Here is a 21,176-nt window from a genome sequence, read left to right as displayed (position 1 = left end):
TCCAGGTTACATATATAGGCAATAAGAAACCATGGTGGTAGAACTCCATTATGAAACGCTGTGTATTTTTTTAGTAAGTATAGGCCTAACGCAAGAATGTTTCTAAGCACTGTCAAACAAAAATATTCAAGCAAATCCCTGTCAGTATGACGTTTTGTAGGCGTGCTAGTGCCCTGTGTCTCTCGTGCCTACATTATTTCAATCAGTCATAGTACATGATATGAACCTTGAACTTGAGCCGACAGTATTTTTTGCTCACAGGGTCACACACACTCAATCATTGTGCAGATAAATTTGCATATTATTGCTGCGCGAGAGCGATGCCCAGCAGGTGCTGTCTGAGTCGCTTTATGCATGGAGCATGCTTTATGTAAACAAAATATTGTATGCAAACAGCCAGAGCTTCATGGCATGGTTGTACCCGCAAAACATAGCGCCTCTGCGACGGGCGTAGCAAAACCGTATTCATGCGCCAGTATTCATGCGCCCGAGAGCCATGAATTTGCGAGTGCGTGCTCGATTCACAAAATGGGGATTTCCCGGCCAATTTTATACTACGTGTCATAGAAACATAGGCCTAAATGAAGTAGATTGTAGAGAAACAAAGCTAAATGGAAGTCAGATTGCAACCTTTAAGTTTTATAAATGCACCTTCGTTTTGAAATAATTTAATAATAATGATAATAATAAAGACAAAACTTATACAGCGCAAAAACAAAAGCAGAAAGGATCCGCCTCAACTCAAGGCGCTGTGAAAGAACAACTGTTACAACAAAAGTCTGGACCAGACAAAATTAATTTTATACAAAATGTATTGCCTTTTTTCTGTTACGCTTGAGCAGAGAATTGGTAAACATCAGGATAACACATTGGTTTATTTATACGTATATTTATAAGTACTAGTCAGGTCATGTAATGTCAACGGCCGCCACATACTGTGCTCAAACGTGCGATTTATTTGTAGTCGTTGGTGTAATCAGTAAACACCAGCCATTTGCTCCAGGGAACTACGCAAGTGGAGCCCCTTGAGAATTCGTAGCGTTGAGAGTTCATTTCACAACTTTATTAGTAAATTTAATGAGGATTGTTTGTTTTAATTTTGAAAAAAACAAAGTGGATTACATCAAATTCATCGGTGAGACGTTGGAGACCAAAGCAGATTGAGCACATGTGCACTGCATGATGTACAGTACATGTTGATGTGCTCTGTGTAGCTCACTTTAAAGTTTTAATGTTTGCAATGTATAACTGCAATACCCTCCTCTGTTCTTTAGATGTCTAGATTTAAATCACAACAATTTCCGGCAGCAAGACTTTAACTTGTAAAATCATTATTGTGTTCATGTTGTCTGCACTGTAAAACGTGTTAAAACAAATAAGTAACGACTTTTAAAACATGAATGTAAGATGATGTCAGCCGTTTATATATCTGCAAAGGAAAAACACAATTAGGTGAAAATAGTCTGTGTTTTAGTCTTGTTTAACTGTGTTTTAGTCTGGTTTAACTGTGTTTTAGTCTGGTTTAACTGTGTTTTAGTCTGGTTTAACTGTGTTTGGGTTTTAGTTTTACTCTGGTTTAGTTTTGGTTTTTGAGTCTCAGTTAGATATCTTGGTTTAGGTTTGACGGGTTTAAGTTAAGGTTTATAAGGAAGAAGGTTTAGATCCTGAGTTCGGTCTAAAGGTTTTTGATTTATTCTCAATAATTTTTAGCTGTGTTTAGCTATTGAGTTTATTTTATGTGTTGACAAGAGACGGTCGTGTTGCCTTTTGTGACCTCTATGCCGATTCATATCGTTCTCTCGCCACCATGTCCCAACACCAACACCTCTTTGTTCTGTCACTCCTATGTTCCGAAATCCCTTTGTCCTGTCATGTTTTGCAAAAATACCTCTGAGTTATGGGTTTTATTATTATTCTTTGTAGTCTCTCCTCTCCTTCTTTAGTTCTTTTGGTACTATTTGTTAAATGCCTTTGATTATTTTTCACAGAACTCTGGTAAGTACTGAGTGTACTGTGCTAATAAGACACATCGGTGTTTATTGGTAAAAACCAAAACGAATTATTCTTTATCCCCGATACAAATTAGCCTCTAATATAATAAATCGTTTGCTGCTAAAACATAGGATGTAACGTCGGTTGATTGAAACAACGTTTTATTTCTGAGTTATTTCTTTATTGTTCAACTTCTCCAACATACTATTGTCTTATGCCACTGCCTTGCACTATACAACTGCCTTGCACTATTACAACTGCCTTGCCACGTCAACTATAGGGTCAAAAACACAAAAAACAAATAAACAATATTTGTCTTACAACTTCAAAACGCCTATGCGAAAAACCAACAAATCCAGGAAAAAATTGGAAATTACATAAACTGGCCACGAGAGGGCGCTGTTGCTTACAGCTCAAACAAAGTTATATAAAACAGGCCCTAACTATTTTACCAAGCACACCTGGCATGAAACTAACTACTAACAACTAACCCATTACAGAAAACCATCCCCAAAATTTCAGTTATATACTGTGAAGGGAACCCATAAAAATGTCCCGAGTCCACCAAGCCTAACGTACATGAAACGCTCCCGAAATGGCATGACCTAGATTACAAAGGTACGAAACTATCCCAAAATAAACGTACCCCGTTTAACCCCGAGAATAACCACCCAAATCACCAATAATTACAGCAAAACCAACAATGATAAATTAGCAATGCCAAAAATGTCATCTTACCGCTGGTTTGGGATCCAGGGTCCTCAAAATCTGAACACACCAACAAAAGAGAGAACATTTTTTTACTCCAAAAACCGACTCGTTGCAAACGTCAAGATCTTTGATCCCGGAGTGGCGTTGCTACGCATAGCGCCCTCAATTGTTCAAATTATTAAACTTATCCAACTCGCAACATAGGATTCCAGGAATTCAAACTGCTCCTAGCCACTGGGCAATCACGGTGACTAGTTGGTATGACACTGCTCTAGAATTGCAAAGGTCGTAGGTTCGAATCCCACCCGAGTAATTTGATGCCTGTTAGAACGTCGAACTTGTTTTGCCGACGTCTGCACGTCCAATGTTCGTTAGACGTTTTAGTAAGGGAACTCTACCTCCTATTTCTCGTACCGCTCAAACTAAGTGTTTTAATTTTATTTTTGGAGCTCATTTTTTTTGGTTCTTTATTAATACTATTTTTAACAGGATATTCACCATCAAACATGATTGGGATAGCAGTATTCGTCGGCACTTTCTGTGTTGCATGCACCAGTGTCATCTCTCCGAGGCGCTTTGAATTTGAGAGAGGCAGTCGAGGGGTTGTACCTTGTCCTGCTATGGTGGATAGAGGCTACTCAGCAAGTGACATCGAAGCGATCTACTGGTTTTTCGTACCGGAGGGAAGCTCGCATTCCCCGGAAAGTATAATAACATATTTCCACGGAGTGACTACCCATCAAAGCAGTAACACTGAGCGGTATGACGTTCAAAATACTTCGTTGGTGATCACCAATGTAACTGGGTCAGCAGCAGGCACATACAGCTACAGATATGTGTCATGGTTAAAAGTATCCGAAGATGGATCAGTTAAAGTAACTGAAAAGGGTGAGTAACCAAATTCGGTTTTTATACTTAATAGCGCTTTATGACACCCCTCGTGGCGTATTAAAGCGCTCTGTATATACCTGAAAGCGTGGAGCCAAGTGTTGAAAACTTGTATGAAACATTATTTCTTATCTAGCACATTGTAATGGGTTATAACGTGATGCGGTGCATAATGTTGTCGATCACGCCAGTAGTGACTCGTTCTTAAACGTCCGTTTAAAACCTTGCAGGATCGTTGCCTTCGGCTCGAGCCTTTATCACACGGCCGCCGACCCTGCCGGCTTTAAACGTACGTTGAAGAACTCGTCGCTACCCTTTTATTCCCATAATTAATGGTAGTTTAAGACTGAGAACGAATATATAGGGTTTTCTTGGTCAAATTCGACAAAAATGAGCAGCCAATTTCATTTTCATGCGTTCGAATTAAAACCGTTTTACCTTTCCAGTTGTTACTGCGTTTTCAAATTCAGACTTCGGCCATTCAATTTCGTTTTCAGGCATTCGAGTTCCTTTAGCACTTCAGTAGAATTCGATTTCGCGCGAATTAGAAAAGCTTGGTGGTTGATAATTGACTGCTCATTTGCCGAAATTGACCGAGAAAGAGCAGCCAATTTAACCACTAAGCTATTCTCTTCGCGCAATAGCGAATGCTACTTAAAAGGGTCATTTGATTTCGTTTTGGGATTAGTCAAATGTAATGTTGCGTCATTCGAATTAACAAAATAATCATTCAATTTAACAATTCATCAAAGCAGCATTCAAATTCGCAGACGCTTCTTGAGGCGTGTGTGTCACGAAAAAGAATGACGCTACGCTTAATTGAACAGAGTGCTAAAGGAATTTGACTCGACCCAAAACGAAATTAAATGGCCGAATTCTGAATTTGAAACACAGTAACAACTGGAAAAACAAAACAGCTTCAATTCGAACACATGGAAATTAAATTGACTGCTCATTTGCCGAATTTGACCGAGAAAACCTATACTTACTGCTGTTTAACAATATTTTACTTCCTCTTTTTTGTAAGATGTGAGCGAAATTGGGTAAATGTTGGGCAAATCATTCGTGCAATTATACCTTTGAAGTATTTATTCCTAAAACTGAGTTGAAACAAAATTCAAGATTTCACCCATTTCAATTACATTGTCCTTTCAGTGTCCTGCAAATCAAAACGCCCTAAGGTTTCTCAGTATATCGACGATCAACTGTCATGGGAAGGTACAGATTCATCGAACACAGTTGAAGTGCCATCCGACACAGCTGAACTCAACTTGACATGCAGAGCAGAACATGCTAAGCCGGCCATTAACATCAGTTGGTTCGTCTGGTTTCCATTTTTTAAAAGATGGGAGGAAATTCCCGCCAAACCTCGTGTTCAACCTGCTTCCTGCGAAACCGGTTAGTTTTACCTGCCATACAGAACATTCTTGCTGCTGGCCAGAATTCAGAATTAGTGCAGCAGCCGATTTCACGAAACGCTGGGATTAATCCTATCTCGTGTTTAATAGGATGAGTAACTCGTCTTAACTTGGGATGGGTTCAATGCGTCCTGACGTCTAATAAGTATACGGAACTTAACTCGTCCTAAAAAGTCCTACGATTAATCCTAAGTTAGGAAAAGTTAGGTGAAATCGATGGCAGATTCTTGTAATGTAGCACCAAGTTTTTTTCATTTTGTTTTTAACTTTAAAGTTGAAGGAGAGACGATCATCCATTCATTTTTATCTGCAGGCTGGATTGACATATAAATCAATGTTTAGTAGAAACTCGCATTTTTTCGTACTTTTGTTTTGTCTAACGTCTCTCGTGTAAGTTTTTCTTACAGCTCACAGGAAAAAGACCAGCTCACACTACGACGAATGTTACGGTTGAGTTGTTTCCAGATCCCCCTGTCACTCATGGCCATTTGCGAAAATTTAAAAAACTGTAAACTAAATTGTTAGTCATAAATTTTGGCTTAAAACCAATTAATTTGATTCACCAACACGTCATCGTCGCCGCAACCCACCATCAGTTACCGTTCCTTGTAGTCAGCCAATCAACTGAGAGCCGTCTGGACCTCGTTCCTTGTTATCAGGCTCCGTCAAGACAACGTCTAATTTTGCTCGCTAGACCCAGTTACCGGCTGCAGCCATTCCCCATTTGCCGTCGTGTTGTCTGTCGCTGATGGTCATTCCCGCCCGTCAGCAAATTTTGGTTATCGTTTTTGCCATCGCTTCGCCGCCAAAGTTTTGGGATTTTACGTCCGTCGCCTTTCGCTTGGCCTGTGCCGCTACTATTTGAGCCATTCTTTATTAGCAGCTTTATGTTTTTTTTTTTACCGAGCAAATTATTAATTGTATTTTGAATTAAATCCATTTTGTTTCTTTTCTTAGAATGTTTCTTTGTAAACGGCACGTTTAACTCCGATGTGACATTCATGGCATCACTTGAAAGAAACAACGTATCCTTCAAGTGTGTAGCACACACCAGTAGGCTTGAAGACATCGAAGTGACGATCATAAAAAAACAACATGTTTGTGTGACTGGTAGGTATTACAGGGCTTATCTACGATTTTTCAAAGATGGGATGCGTTCAGAAATCCCGAAAGAGTCACTTGACAATAAAGCTCACACAGAGGAAGCTTGTTGTTAAGTTGGCAATTTCAATTCCAAACTCTCACAGAAAAACACTGGTTGAAATCTACCAAAAACTTGAAGATCCAAGTTGCCCAAATTAGGCCAGAGGTCGATTTCATAAAGAGTTAGGACTCGTCTTGTCTCGAATTAGGACGAGTAACTCGTCTTAACTTAAGATTAATCGTAAGGTCCGCATTCTACAGTGCAGGGTTGTCCTAAGATTAGTCTTAAGTTAGGAAGAGTTTTGTGAAATCGACGGCTGGTTGATAATTCTTTAGTTTGTTTGTGGGTTCACATTGGCTTGCCCTGCTCGGTTTAGAATTACATTCAGAATTAATGATTACTTACAAAAACATTATACTTGTTCTCTAGCCCACCGTCTTTATGTCGGCTTGTTTCTGTCTCAGGCCCTGTCCAGTCCATGCTTTTGCATTCCGGTGACGGTATTTTTCTTAATCGCCCTCTTGGGGATCGAGCTTTTGAATAGGCGTGAGATCTTTTCTTCCACGGTTAAAAAAGAACGTCCCTGATAAATATCCCACCCGATGTATAAAAAAACAGATGAGCAGCCAGCAGGGCCCATTTTCATAGAGATGCTTAGCACAAAAAAAAATGCTAAGCATGAAATATCTTCCTTGATAAAAACATACTTGTTCTCTAGCCCACCGTCTTTATGTCGGCTTGTTTCTGTCTCAGGCCCTGTCCAGTCCATGCTTTTGCATTCCGGTGACGGTATTTTTCTTAATCGCCCTCTTGGGGATCGAGCTTTTGAATAGGCGTGAGATCTTTTCTTCCACGGTTAAAAAAGAACGTCCCTGATAAATATCCCACCCGATGTATAAAAAACAGATGAGCAGCCAGCAGGGCCCATTTTCATAGAGATGCTTAGCACAAAAAAAAAATGCTAAGCATGAAATATCTTCCTTGATAAAAACAGGATTACCAACCGAATTTCCATTTTGTTGCATAACCTAGTTTTTCTAGTTACTGGTATTCAGCTGTTGTGTATGCTTATCTTGAAAATCACGTAGAAATTTGGTTGGGAAATCCGGTTTTTATCAAGGCAAACATTTCGGGCTAAGCAAGAAATTGGACCCCGGTGTACTGGCCCGCTTCAAGCTGTTCCCTTTTGGGCCATTGTTGTCCAGACCACAACCATGGCTACCCACCTGAAACCAAACAATAGACACAACCTTAATCCTAATGAGTCAAAAATCTAGGGGTGTTTTTTTTCTGGTAAACTTAGCAATGCTGATAACCCCGATGTTTTTTTAAATCTGTTTGGATGACTTTTAATTACAAGCTTTTTATTAACTATGCTATATATTGTTGCAGCCCCACCCCATATAAGTACAGTGATGTATCGTACTGTATTAAGAAACACGTTGCCTTGGATCGGTCGAGTTGGTCTAACACCGTCCGGTCGGCCATTTTATGGAGTCAACATTTTGACTCCACAAAATGGCCGACCGTGTTTCTGAGCGACGTAAAAGGAAAACCGTGCAATTTCGAGTGATACTTGTATGGATCATTATATTCTGCTTGTAAAATATCTTTCTAACCACAGGCATTTCATAACAAACGGTTTCAAACGCTTTTCAAAGACCAACTCTTCCGTTCCTTTGATGTCAATGATTTTTTGTTATAAATAATATGTATGTTTTTTTTTACCGTATCGGAAGACCTGATATATCAATTGTGTTATCTATTTTTTATGGGTTGTGGTATTTGCTCCTGTTTTACCAGTTTGTATGTGCTTATTTTGGGGTTTTCAGGTTTTAGCTTTTTGATTATTTTCTTATTGCGTAATGGTTTGTTGTTGATTATTTTGGCAGGCCCTTGTGTACGATTTATGGAATGGGCGAAATGTAAAGTAATGCATTATACTAAATAGTACTGACTACTTATTTATATCACCCTTTATAAGACAAAAATTCCAGTTACCGCAATATCAATTGTATAGTTGTTTTGTTTCAGCTAACCCACAAGAAGTCGCAGATCGTGCCAATTCTGGCTTGAATGAACCAACGACGCCGATGACAAAGCTCACTAAGGGAATAGGTACCTTTCTCATTCTGGTGACTGCTACGATGGTAGGTTGTACATGTACATACAGTTTTATTATTGTTGCTTTTTCCATGCATGGATTAAAATTAAAACAAAAGCTTCACCTTTCTTATTTTCAGAACTTTGTGCTGGTGGTCCTATTTTTGTTTTGGAGGCATAGATTTTCGAAGCGATTGGACAACAATCCAAGACACCACGATGAACGAAAGATGGACAACTTATTAGACATAAGGGTTGATATGAAGTAAATTCTTTAGAAAAATAAAGAAGTGGGAAAACGGTTCCAGAAACAACAGTCTGTTGAATGAAAAGGGTCAGTATATATTAGCCAGGAAATCTTGGATAGCATGCAGCCGCATGACTTTGGTAATTGAAGAATAGTAAAGCCTCGGTCACAACCCACCGTGCGTGTTTTTGTGTCCGTACGTTTTTATGAGAGGCCACGGCCGCCACGTTTTTCTGAAAACTTTGGGAGGGAGTGGCAAGAGCAGGGAGGGAGAACTTCTTTGTGCTTTTTTGGGTGGTGTTTGGGGAGGCTCTCTGCTATCATTGTCCTCGGGCCCAGTGGGTTGGCATGAATCTGTGAGGGTGCACTCTGTGCCAATTTTATTTTTTATTTTATTTTTCTGAGGGTTTTTAGTCCATTCTGTTTTTTTTATTTTCAATTGTTGTCCCTTCCTCTTATCGCTGCGGTGTTTTGTTGTGGGTGTAGTTTTTTGTTTTCAATAGTCTGGTTTTGCTTGTGTTTTAATGATTTCTATTGTGTGATTCTAAAATGTTTCAGTGTAATCTCCTTTTTATATTGTATACACACACAGAAAAAATTACACAGGTTGTGTAAAATTTTACATAATTGCAATGTGCCATACGAACCTTCTAATAGTTATGTAAAATTTTACATAACAGGGGTTGGGTAAGGTTTTTCATAGAAGTTTTGTAAACTTTTACCTCGAAACTATGTTCCTTAATTTACCTAATATCGTGGTAAAAGCCATTAGGTAAAATCTTACAAATTCTGATGGTAAAAAACAACATAGTTGCTGTGTAGAATGTCTCGATTTTTACATTGTAATTTTTGTTTTACTATTTCCCCATGTTAACATTTTACTAATATTTTAGGTAGTTTTTCTATTTACTGTGCAAAACAAACTATTTTTTTACTTTTACACGATGTAAAGATTTACTTAATCTACTATCTATTTACTTCAGGTATAACAAATAAAAAAAGGTTAATAAAAAGGTAAAATAAAATGTTCAAAGAAAGTGAAGTAAATCCACACATGGACAAGAAATTTATAAATATAAAACTTCAATTTATTCTCAATTACTTATTGTAAAATAATTCAGTATACAAAGAATCGCATTGCAGGATTTGGCAATCTTTTAAAGTTAACATGTACTGAAAACAGTACTGTTTGTCCACATACTTCAGTTTTGATTTGTAACAACAGTAAAACACCAAAACAGTTATAGGTCAACATGTGTAACAAAACCAGATCAACTGGTCATAGAAAAAGGAGTTCAAAATACAAAAAACCTACAGAAAACCTGAATCCCATAATTAAAGTGTTTATAAACACTTTAATTATGGGATTTAGGTTTTACCTCTTATTGATGAATTGATTTAACACCTTGTATTATGTCTTTTAGTTCTATGCAAACATTCATTTCTATGTATACAAAACTCAAAGGCCAAATGGCTATTACTTTTTGGAGGGGTGGGGGTATGAAAAAATTACTGACACATGTAAATTGTTGAGAACATTCTTGGACTGATAATTATTTTGTTTTTATGTTGGGGAGGTGTACATTTTAAACATTGAGATTTTCCTTTCACCAATATAGTATTAATTGTCAGTCTTGTATCGACAATGCAGTCCAAAAATTAGCGAGAATTTATATTTTCAAGCCTGCTGTGCTCCTGTCGGACTTGGCTAGCACTGAACATACAATACTTAATAATACTACATCAGTAAAGGGCAACATGTATGTCCTTTATCGAAACAGACTCTTACAAAAGCTTACAGCATTAAACATAAGTCAATAGTCAGATAAAACACAGTTAGGTTTTTTTCTAGCTTGCATGTAAATAAAGACAAGAACTTTTAGCTCTTAGGCATTCTGTTAGTAAACTTGGTTATTAACTTAACTTTTTGAAAACCTGAAACACCATGAACTTGTGAAGAGCTCACATTTTGCTGGAGCAGAATGCTCGGAAATCCCTGATTGCGCTGCTTTTAACTGTTTTTCCCTTTATGCCATACACAACCGCTTCAAGAAACTCCCAAGCACCATAGCACTTATCCTGCTACTGTAGATCGCATACAAAATACAACTTAAAGCACACATCAAGGGCCTTGGTAAGCGATGGTTGCAGCATAGCCTTCCTCGATGACAACGAATACTTGCTGTGGTGAAATGGGAGTTCCACCAAGTGCCAGGATGTATGGCTGAGAATGCGACTTGCAGTCAATCTCCTTCAGATATTGATCCAGGCTCATGTTTTCCTGAGGAAGTACAAAGAAAAAACCTTGCATAAAAAAAATCCCTTATAAACATTGTTAGCAACACACATCCAAAAATAACTTACTGCAAAGTCAGTCAACTTGCACAATCTTTTCTTGCTAATATTGTCAGCCATGTGGGCATGACCTTTATTCTGTTTTATTTCAATTAAATTAGGTTTGAACAAAGAAATTGACTGAGCAAAGTCAGTGAACCCAGCCCATGCAAGCAACATCCTTGATCTGGATTGGTTAAACCATGGAAACAATATATTATGAATAATAACATGGTCCATGTGAATAGTGCAATAGAAAGCTTGCCATTCTGATGGCCGGCTTCATGTCAACCTGCAATTTGCATGTGCCGCAAGGGGATGGGATGCGCAAAATATAATTAGTAGGTTCACTGTATGCAACAAAACCAAAACAGGCAAAAGTTGGTGAAGAACAAACTGAAACTATGAATGAATGCCTCGGCCATGGTTAGTTTAGTCATGGTGCCAGCACAACAAAGGCCAACTCCCTTTGGCTGGCCCTAAAGATACTTGAACAGCGTATGTGTTCCATCTTTCCTACTTGAAGATAAATATGTTGATCCACTTGCTCTCATAATCATAGAAAAAAAAGGTGTAGTCTGTATTCCATCAGCCACCCAATTATACCTTGCATTATATGAGCAACAGACATAGTACATTACCCAGTGTTCCACGAGTACAAGTTCTTACCTTGACAATTGATGCATGGGCAAACAAACCTTTCCTAACTTTTCTATTCCATTTTGGAGATAGCCGAGTATCCAAACAAATTGACAAAAACTAAAAAGGATCATAGCATACTAACCATTCCTGGATCCAACAAGCGTGGATATTCTTCCAGAATATCAGCCATGGTTTTCTCTGTCCCTTCTTTGACCCACTGCATTCTGTAATGAGTCGTTTCATGCATGTAGTGCCTGACCTTTGCCGCGTCCACCTGCCAGGTATTTGCCTTCATCCACTCAATTTGCTGTGTTGGTTCTGCAATATCTGTATGAAAACAAAGTTATCAAGAAATTATTAAACATTATTCCGACCCAAGATGCTATGTGCAAGTAGCCAATTGCCATCCAATTTTAATGATCTTTTTATATCATGTTCATCAGTGCATACGCATGGAACCCGAAGTGCATCTAGGGGTGATTTGTATACTATATACAATCAAACTTCTTTATCCAAAAACAGCCTTATATCAAGATGTATTTTTTTCTGGATTAATCTTAACCTCGATATTAAACAGTCCCTTACACTTAAATCATTTACCAAAAACCTGAAATATTACCTTTTGAGCATGTATTGACATGTATTAATAAATGTAAATTTTAGTTCCTCATGTATCAAGAAATGTACTATTTCTACACTACATCGTATAATCATTTAAACTAGTTAGTCTGGGGTCACCGTCTGCTTGTCTTGTCCAAGTCCTTGTCTGTCATAGGGAAAGGCATAAAAGCGTTACGCTTCACCTGTTTTCCTACATGTTGGTTAAATTAACTATTGTTTAAATTTTTTGAATTGTATACATGTATGTATTGAATACTTGAATTGTGTATGCTATTTATGTGCCAGCATGAAATAAATGTTGTTGAATTGAATTGTGTACACACGCGTTAGTTTTTACGCGATGGTAGCTGAGCGCATGTGCACTGCCGTTTTGTTACAAGCTACCAAAGAACTGCTGTAAATTTGGCCAATCACTATCTTACAAAGTGCCGGATCAATGCTGGTCTTTATACCGCCGTTAATACACCCCCATGTGATCGAGTCTAGACCAATCAGAAGCCGTCAACTCTCCAAGGCATTTATTAATGCTGTATAAACACTGTGTACTCAGTTTGTTACCCCCCCCCCCCTCCCCACGCCACCGCCACCACCGTCCAGTGAAAGTGAGAAAAACATTCGCTGGGGGAGGGCAGGGGCGAAACACAGAGCACAGATTGTTCATATGCCAGAAAAGGGCAAAACTTAATAATAAACTTTCAAAACTCCCCAGTGGAAATTCCATGTTATGAACTGGGTTTGTTACTCTAATTCCTTGGAACAATTAACCCACTTGTCAACGAGGAACTTGAATGGGGTATTTTTACTGTCAGTTATTAACACTAAAATTTGTAAACATTACATTGCTTCTTGGCGCTCTGGCGGTCTGGTGATGTTTCTCGGGGCCTCTTTCTGGACGACTCCCCAGATGACTGACACAAGTTGCTGACCCTTCGTAAGTAGCAAAGTCTGTCTTCTAGAGCTCCGCACGCTGGCAAATGGGATGCCCCTCGGCAGTAGAAACTTTCCTGTTGCATAATGAATTGTCATCTGATTAATAACCGAGTTGACAATAAACACACTCTTCATTTATGTAATGTTGCAGAGATTTATAAAAGATGCCAACGTTAGTCACCAATGTAAACACGAACACTTACTATCAATCTAGCGAATGCATGAAAAGTACAAATGCCTGGAAACTATCTTTAGAACACATTACAAACCTATTCCGGCAAGTACAAATATTTTCTTGGATAAGTGTTTGGAGTCATACACCAACCACTTTATGTGTCTGTTTGTAAATGTATTTTTATTATAAATACCTACACCCATAAATATGTGTACACAAGTGAAATACTACAATATTTTTTAAATATAAACACGAACAAGTTTGTTTACCAACACAAATGCCGCACCAACAGTGAAATCGTTCCCATAATATGGCACCGCCCTATTATAGGCTTCTTTATGATTATCATGACCAATCCACAAACCTAAATGGAAGTTCATATTTTAAGTGTTTCTAAGTTGTTGTGCTGAAAAGATTATCCATTGAGTTCAACTTAACTTACATAGCCAGTGAAGCCCTGTGGGTCTTTGAGGAATGGAAACTCCTTTATGATTTGCTTTGCCAGTTCAGCTTTAACATACGAAGAAGGCCTAGAAAGAGAAAGACAAAACGTTACACATTGTTAAAAAGCAATCCAAACAGTTTTGACATGCATTAAAGAGGAGTAAGTGGAAAGTCATGCTTAAGTCTCATTGAATAGTGTCTTCCTTTAGTGACATAAGTTTAACATCTTATATGACATAACTTCATTACCAGCGCCCTCTGTCCGCAGAGGCAGGATGTTTGTCATTGTTTAAAGAAATAAACTTTTCGATGAAATTTAGAAAGGGATGTCATGAAATGAGTTTCTATATATTTAGGAGGAGTAGACAGTTGCACAAAATATGTTTCCAAGTAAAATTCATTTCATGGGTCCTTTATTTAATCAGCATACAAACACATACATACAGGCTTCTGACATTGCTGACTTACTTGTTTCCAAAGCGCTTTACGAGGTGTGCACATAACAATTGCACCAGCCTCTACTTTTCAGCCTTCGATACACATTTGTTCGTCTGAATGTGTTGTACAAGTTTTTGTCCATCGGATGAATCACTCAGTATCTTTGTTACATCCTAAATTGAGAAAAAAGGAATAAATTATCATTGAAAAATTAAATCTGCAAATAGTGTACTCATTCTCAAATTCAACACAACAAATTTTATGTGACAAAGGGGTATTCCTCATGTCTTTACTCACCCTAGACTATTGCTACAATGCACCCCTTGATATCTTAAAAGACTTCCAAAGGTTCTGATAACACAATGACCAACACACAAGCGGGGGATGTCCCTCTTTCGCATATCTTGCTACATGGTGGTGTTTTATTCTTGATAATCCAAACGTCATACTGGGTGAGTCAAGAAAGCGTAATCCAAACACATACGGAAATGTGTCTTTTCAATCAAAATAAATCAATTACTGGTCTGAACAATGAAAGTTTCCCATCCTAGATTGAGCAGGATTTACTGACCATGATTCTTTATGTAACTCAATACAGCTTTGCTTTGAAGGTGGGTGATTGATAAAGCAAACTGTGCCCAAGATATGGTTGCTTCGTCTGCTCATGCATGGCTTGTTCACTGAATTTGGCAAGTCACAGTACAATTGCTTGACACATGGTCTGAACGCTGTTAAAAGTACAACCAGCAAATAAGCCGATGGCAATTCTGAGTGTCTGTAACTCTTTTAATCGTAGCAGGGTTAATACAAATTACTATTAAACTAAAACTTACAAACATTTGCAGCTCAGCCTTCATGACTTCATCGGATGTACCAGGATTAGCCTCTTCTGTGAATAGAGGACTGCAGGTGGCTCGGCTGGATGAAGGAGAAAGACCCTGAATGGGACTAGGAGTCTCCAGCACTAGCAAGGTAGTTGCATTACTGTCGATGCTCACAAAGCTACCCATGTCTGATGCTGATGACATACTCTCTCGATACTGGCTAGCTGACACGTCCCCCAATGTTATTGGAAGGCCAACAACATACTGCATATTGAAGTGAAAAAAGAAGAGCCACACATTATTAATGTGTATAACAATACTAATAACGCTCAGATGAGTAGCCCTGTAAAAATGGTAAAATATTTGGCAAACATTTAACACTCGGGACTGTACATGTAAATTAATTTTTCACCGTGATTTACAGTTTTCCCAGCTAGCACATTATATTAACGAGTTTTCCACTTCAAATGAGACATCTAGAATAGAGCTAACTGAGCTTTGCACAGGCATTTAAAAGGCTAACTAATACATGTACATTTATTTGCAAATGCACTTCACACTTCATGACAAAATATTAGTAACGAGAGAAATTTCAGCTATTCTTTGCAGCTCTGCAATTTCAATTAGTGCACACCTGTGTATATTGGTGTCCTTGGCCACGGTCATCAAACTAACTTGAAACGTGTGACAATAAACCAAACTGGATTTCTCACATCATAGCACTTAATTGTATGGAGTGGCTTGTGGTCAAACAGGTTTTCTGGAACTTTGACTTGAACAGGATGGTTGGATTCTTTCACAGCATATGCACTGTAATGTTCGTGGAAGTACAATGTGGTCCACAGTTTGACAATCAGTTTAAGGCTGCCATCAGCAATCACCATTTGCTCAACATTTGCAAACTGTGGTTCATCATCCCACCTCATCAAAACTTGAACATTTGGTCTGTAGGTATAACCGTTGATTTCAGCACTACTAACAACCGTTACATCTTGGTCTGGAAGGCACCGAAGAGCTCTTACTACTTCATCAGAATTTTCAAGTGCTGAAGCCTTTACCACCACTAGGTTTCCAAGTTCCACAGATCGGCTGCCAATGTCTTGTTTCATTAGGAATTCAAATCCCTGAGCTTGCTGGTGTCTATCTGCTAGGGTCTTTGCTATATTCTTGAAGTTATTAGAAGCTTTTGCCCACTTTTTCAGCACCCTGTGTTTTGCCTCCATTCTCATCACTGAGTACTGAGAAAGTGGCCCAAGACGTCTTATAGCAGTAGGATAATGAGTGCAGTTGTGTTGCCTAGGTGTCAGATTCCTATCTGGAAAAAGCCTCAGGAAGAGCACATGATGATCTTCAATTTTTGATTTCAGGAAGTAGGTTGCCAGTTTGCTTATTTTGGGTGCACTTACAAGCTTGAAGATTTCCACTATCTGTAGCAACAAGTCCCAGTACTCAGACTCTTCCTCTACTTTGTCCCCAATTAAAAGGGGGAAGTACGTCATGAGGCATTTCATTTGAGCAGCCTTCTGGCCACTAGGTCCACCTGGATTAGCTATCTGATGTGCAGACACAAAGCTTGGTTGGTTCTTTTTATCCATGAAGCCATAGTTGAAGGACTGCAGCCTGCTGTTGAAGTTTTCAAGAGTGATTTGTCCCCTTTCAAGTATTTTGTTGAGTACTAATTTCATCTCAAGTGGTAGAACCCCCTCTAGAAAGTCATGCATTATATCTAATGCCAAGTTATGAGTGACATGATAGTATGGCAGTGAATTCAATATGCTCCTGTTGCGTATTCCTGTTGCAGATGAATCACTGGCTTCAACGTCATCATCATAACCTTCCTGGCTTCTTAGAAGGCCTTCATCTTCAACTGGTTCTCTCTGAGCATGCCTTTGATACATTTTGCATATTCGACAGTAGTAGTTGCCCATGAAACTAGTGACATACATGTACCCAAGCATGGAGTTCAATGCAAGATTGTCCCCCGTCACTTAAAGTAATTTTGGCTTGACACTTCCGACATACACATCGGGACAGTTGATTGGTATTCCTGTTCTATCCATGTCCAGTAGCTCTTGTGTAATTGGAGACAAGATGCTTTCCATTCCATATTTCGTGACAAATCGTGTTGGAGCTACAGCAACCACCAGAATGTTTCGTAGACTAGCTTGGTACTGCATAGGTAAGCATGGGAAAGATATATACACCCCAGTAAGCTTGTGGATGCCTTTCCTTGAACCCAAAGGGTTAGCAGTTTCAAAGTCATCTGAGTACAGGCAGATGGGTATGACAGTTTCTCTTGACCTCCCAAGGCTCAGGCTTTCTTTGAAGTACAATCCATCACAGTATGACTGCAATACACCATCATCCTCTGACTGTGCCTCTTGTAAAATTGCTGACATGTAGCCTGGCTGCTGGAGAAATCTGGTTATCACTTTACCTAGAGGAATGTATTGAAATGATTCTACTTGTTGCTCCTGATAATTGCGGCCAGTACTTTTGTCAGTTTGAACTCTAAAAACTCTGCCCAGTTCCATCACCATGGGCTCAACTAGTAAATCTGCATCCTTTATGTATTTCTTTTGTTTATATTCAGTTTCAAAGTCACCATAAATACCTTTGACACTACCCAGCATGTTTTCCAGACTGTTCATCACTTCTTCAGTTGGTTGCTCCCCATTTCTTATTGCTGTAAATAATGGTAACAACTGTTGTTCCATTTGTCCTACAACATTACCTAACACCTCCTTTGATTCATTAATGACATACTGCATAGTTGTTGCTGCAATTCCAGTGCCTCGCAACCTTGCTACATAAGCTGCTATGGAAGCCTTCATATTTCCAACTAAGTTTGTGATTTCTTCTCTCTCTGCATCATCCTGATTTTCATCTACATGCACATGGAAGTCTTGTTGCTCTTCAACATGGTGGACATGAACATTCTGTTCTGGTTGATCAACAACTGGCCTTTCATGTACGTCATCATCTCGATCCATGTGATTTTGTTTCAAATGACGCTTGTAAGTTGAACCACGCCAGAACATTTTGTGGCACTTTTGCTCTGCACATACCAGTTTTGTACAAGTAGAGGAAAGGATAACATGTACAAACTTCAGATGTGCAAAAAGACCTCGGATTCCTCCTGGTACTCTAATCAAACACTTGCAGCATGTAAATGATTTCATGGTTTGTGTCACTGATGATGCTTTGTGTTAATCTGTAGATTTAAGGAGATAATTAAAAAAAAAAAAAAAAAAAAACTTGTGTACTGTTGTACTGGCGTTGTAATTTGACCTTAGGGTCACGATGATTGCCAATTTTAAACAAACTCAAAATTCAAACTCAATTCAATTCAAGTAAGCTGAACTTCTCTCCAATGAACATGTCTAAGCACATGTTGAAATCCTATTGTAATCATGTCACTATATCTTACCTCAGCACGATGCAGGGACATAAATTTGAGACGGATGCCCAGCTTTGGAATTACTTCCTTCTCTGTCTCATCTGTCAGTAGGGAAAATGACTCATCATCAAATCCTTCTTCTGCAAAACCAAAAAGAAAATAGATTGCTTTTGTTCAACTTGTTTGGCTGATCTGGGGGAAGGGGAAATCTTGCAACAAACATCCAAGACATCCAAGATTAAAACTAAAAACAGGGGCCTTATACACTACATGATCGCCATACTCTTGACAATGCATACACTCTTGACAGGCCATGGCCATTAAAAAACAAAATTAATAGACCCGACCTACCCTACCTATCTCTACTGATGACTGATGAGTAGAGCGTTGGGACAGTTAGGCGGTGCCCTTCGTATACTAACACTCCACCGAACTGGCCTCATTAATACTAAAGTTATTATATACCCCTTCCAAAATAAAGCCGGTAAAGAACACAAATGAGTAAAAGTTAGCTCCACCGAATTGGCTTTGGTGACCTACAGAAGAAGAGAAAAATCCCACAAAAACAGGCACAGAAAACACAAATGAGAAGCAAGTTAGCCATGACTCGAGGGTCCGAGGGAATGTCATGATGAACGTATTGATCCATCGGGCTAGGCCTAACTGTCTTTCTCATTTGTGTTTTCTGTACTTCGCTGTTTGTTTGTTTTTTGTTTAGTTTTTTGAGGGCCTTTTTCTTATTCTGTGGGTCACCCAATCCAAGTCAGTGGAGTGTTACGTGTCCTACGCTCGACTTAGTAGAGATACCTAGGCCCCAACCCCACTAAACGGTCGTATAGCACAGCGAACGTCAACGCTGCACCCGTAGTATAAGTTAACTTATACTATTATAGGCCCTAGCCCCATGTGGCCTGGATAACAAGTCCCTGCCCTGTACTCACCCCTCCCCCATCCATTGCTCCATGATTTAGCACACCGAGGCCCAAGCCCACCCATTTTTTCCTGAAAACAGTGAAAGCTAGAAACAGCTAGGCCTACATCATCAGTCTACTCTTTAGCTATTTTACTTTTGACATGACACCATGCACATTCACGTGTATCAATCATGTGTATGTTGGTAGCCATGATATAATTTAATTGTGCATGTCAAAAAAAAAAGATGCTCAAATGGTCATCATGTTTACAAAATCAAAATCAGCAGAAGCAATTAATTCGAAATTGTGATCAAGTTGGTCTATAAACTAATAAATACCTTCGAATATTTGTACCAGACTTCCAAAGCCCCAGTCACACAAGTTTTGTTTCATCCTTTCCATCTCTAACGCATGAACGTCAGCTGTCATCGCTAGTTGTAGCATGGAGGATTGGAGTAAGTAACTAAGGCAGCGCAAGCAACATCGCGATGACTGCGTTTCCGGCCGTGCGTGGCGCCTGCACGTGGGAATTATACCCCCTAAGTCGGTAATGTTTACACAACGTTATGAACATCTTACGCCAAATTTGGTAAAACTTACTTGCGCTCGGTACAATCTTGACCAAGGTTACATAATTCTGGTAAAAGATTACACAGTTCTGGTAAAACAACCAGAATACATTGAAAACAAGACAATTTTTACTTAGATAGATAGTTATGTATTTTCATTTAGTAATATTTTACCCACATTGTGTAATATTTTACCAATTCTCTTTTACACACTTTTTTTTACCATTCATTTTGTGTGTGTAATTATATTTTTATCGTTGGCAGGGGTCTGGTTTTACACATCTTTTGATGACAGTTTTACATTTTTGTTTTAACCTTGCCCTGTACAACTTGTAACTATTGTATATGTCTAAAGATTTAAAATTAAATTAAATTAAATTCAACGCACGTCACTCGCCTGGCCGTGAGTGGTTGCGTGCATCGTTCGTTGCGCACGTGGTGTGGGTTGTACATGCTTACAACGTGCTCAGCTGAAAGTGGCAAAATCGGGTGGTTTGAGCACATGAACTCATGGTACTCATGAGTTAATTTTATGAACTCTATTCCATGAACTCATGATTCAATGTTATGTATTCGTGTGGGAATAAACATGTAGAAGTTTATTGTGTCAAACAAAAAGTCAAATTATTTTTGTCTTGTTCTTATTGTGACCCACTCTCCGATCCACCAGCAGCACCCTTCTCATGATCAGACTCTCTGGCGTCACCATCTGACTCTCTTTCGCTCTTCCTCTCATCTTCCCCTCTAGCCCTCTCATCTTCTGCGGCCCGTTTCTGTTGGGCCTCTCTGGTCGTATTCGCTGCCTTTTGAGCTGCAGATGCGACCTGTCTTCTGTGTCTTCTTCGGCATCTTTGAGAAGAAATGATTGCACTCGTCCGACGGCTCGGTTTCTTTATACTGCAGAAATCAGTACGCACAATTTGTGTTGTAAGTGTGGAGCACGTCCTTTATACTCGTGCAAGTGATCGTTTGATTACGGAGTCGGTGCGATGTGCGCACATTGGCTGTAGAGAGGGCACGCGCGTCACCCGTACTGGGGCTGAATCCGTCGCTCGAACGCAGCGAAAGTTCCTCATGCTCTAAAAGTGCTACGTCGTGTCTGCGTGCTCCATAATCCGTACTTAGGTGGAACTCACCACGTAAGGATCCACAAATCTACGATGGCCTTCATGGCGATTCAAAGTTAAAGAAACAATGGCACTTAGCAATGTATAAAGTGTTTGCCCTGGATCGTCAATCCTTTCTCCACATCCGTAATTAAATAACAATTGTTGATCTAAGTCGTTTTGAAACTCTAAGAGCTATGGATGAACCACTTGAAGTAAAGGCGCCATTGGCAGCAGTCAGTCTCAAATTACCACCTTTCTGGCCGAAAGATCCAA

General features: G+C 39.1%; 1 protein-coding gene and 1 long non-coding RNA gene across 2 annotated transcripts; one reads left to right on the top strand and one right to left on the bottom strand.

The window, feature by feature from the left end:
• Positions 1-2,118: 2,118 nt before the first annotated feature.
• LOC117301374 lies at positions 2,119-8,946 on the top strand. Its single transcript, XM_033785310.1, has 6 exons — positions 2,119-3,086; positions 3,193-3,591; positions 4,747-4,989; positions 5,967-6,119; positions 8,188-8,303; positions 8,397-8,946. The coding sequence occupies exons 1-6, from the start codon at positions 3,068-3,070 to the stop codon at positions 8,523-8,525; spliced, it is 1,059 nt and encodes a 352-aa protein (XP_033641201.1). The 5' UTR covers positions 2,119-3,067; the 3' UTR covers positions 8,526-8,946.
• Positions 8,947-9,569: 623 nt separating this feature from the next.
• LOC117301375 lies at positions 9,570-19,934 on the bottom strand. The gene is made up of 2 exons (XR_004520303.1): positions 19,564-19,934; positions 9,570-10,784 (listed from the first exon to the last, which is right to left on the bottom strand). It is a non-coding gene; the product is annotated as an uncharacterized LOC117301375 (long non-coding RNA).
• Positions 19,935-21,176: the final 1,242 nt, after the last annotated feature.

The sequence above is a fragment of the Asterias rubens genome, chromosome 17, assembly GCF_902459465.1.
Source record: "Asterias rubens chromosome 17, eAstRub1.3, whole genome shotgun sequence".
Lineage (NCBI taxonomy): Eukaryota > Metazoa > Echinodermata > Asteroidea > Forcipulatida > Asteriidae > Asterias > Asterias rubens.
The sequence above is the reverse complement of the archived record's forward strand: the minus strand, read 5'-3'. Positions and strand labels throughout refer to the sequence as shown.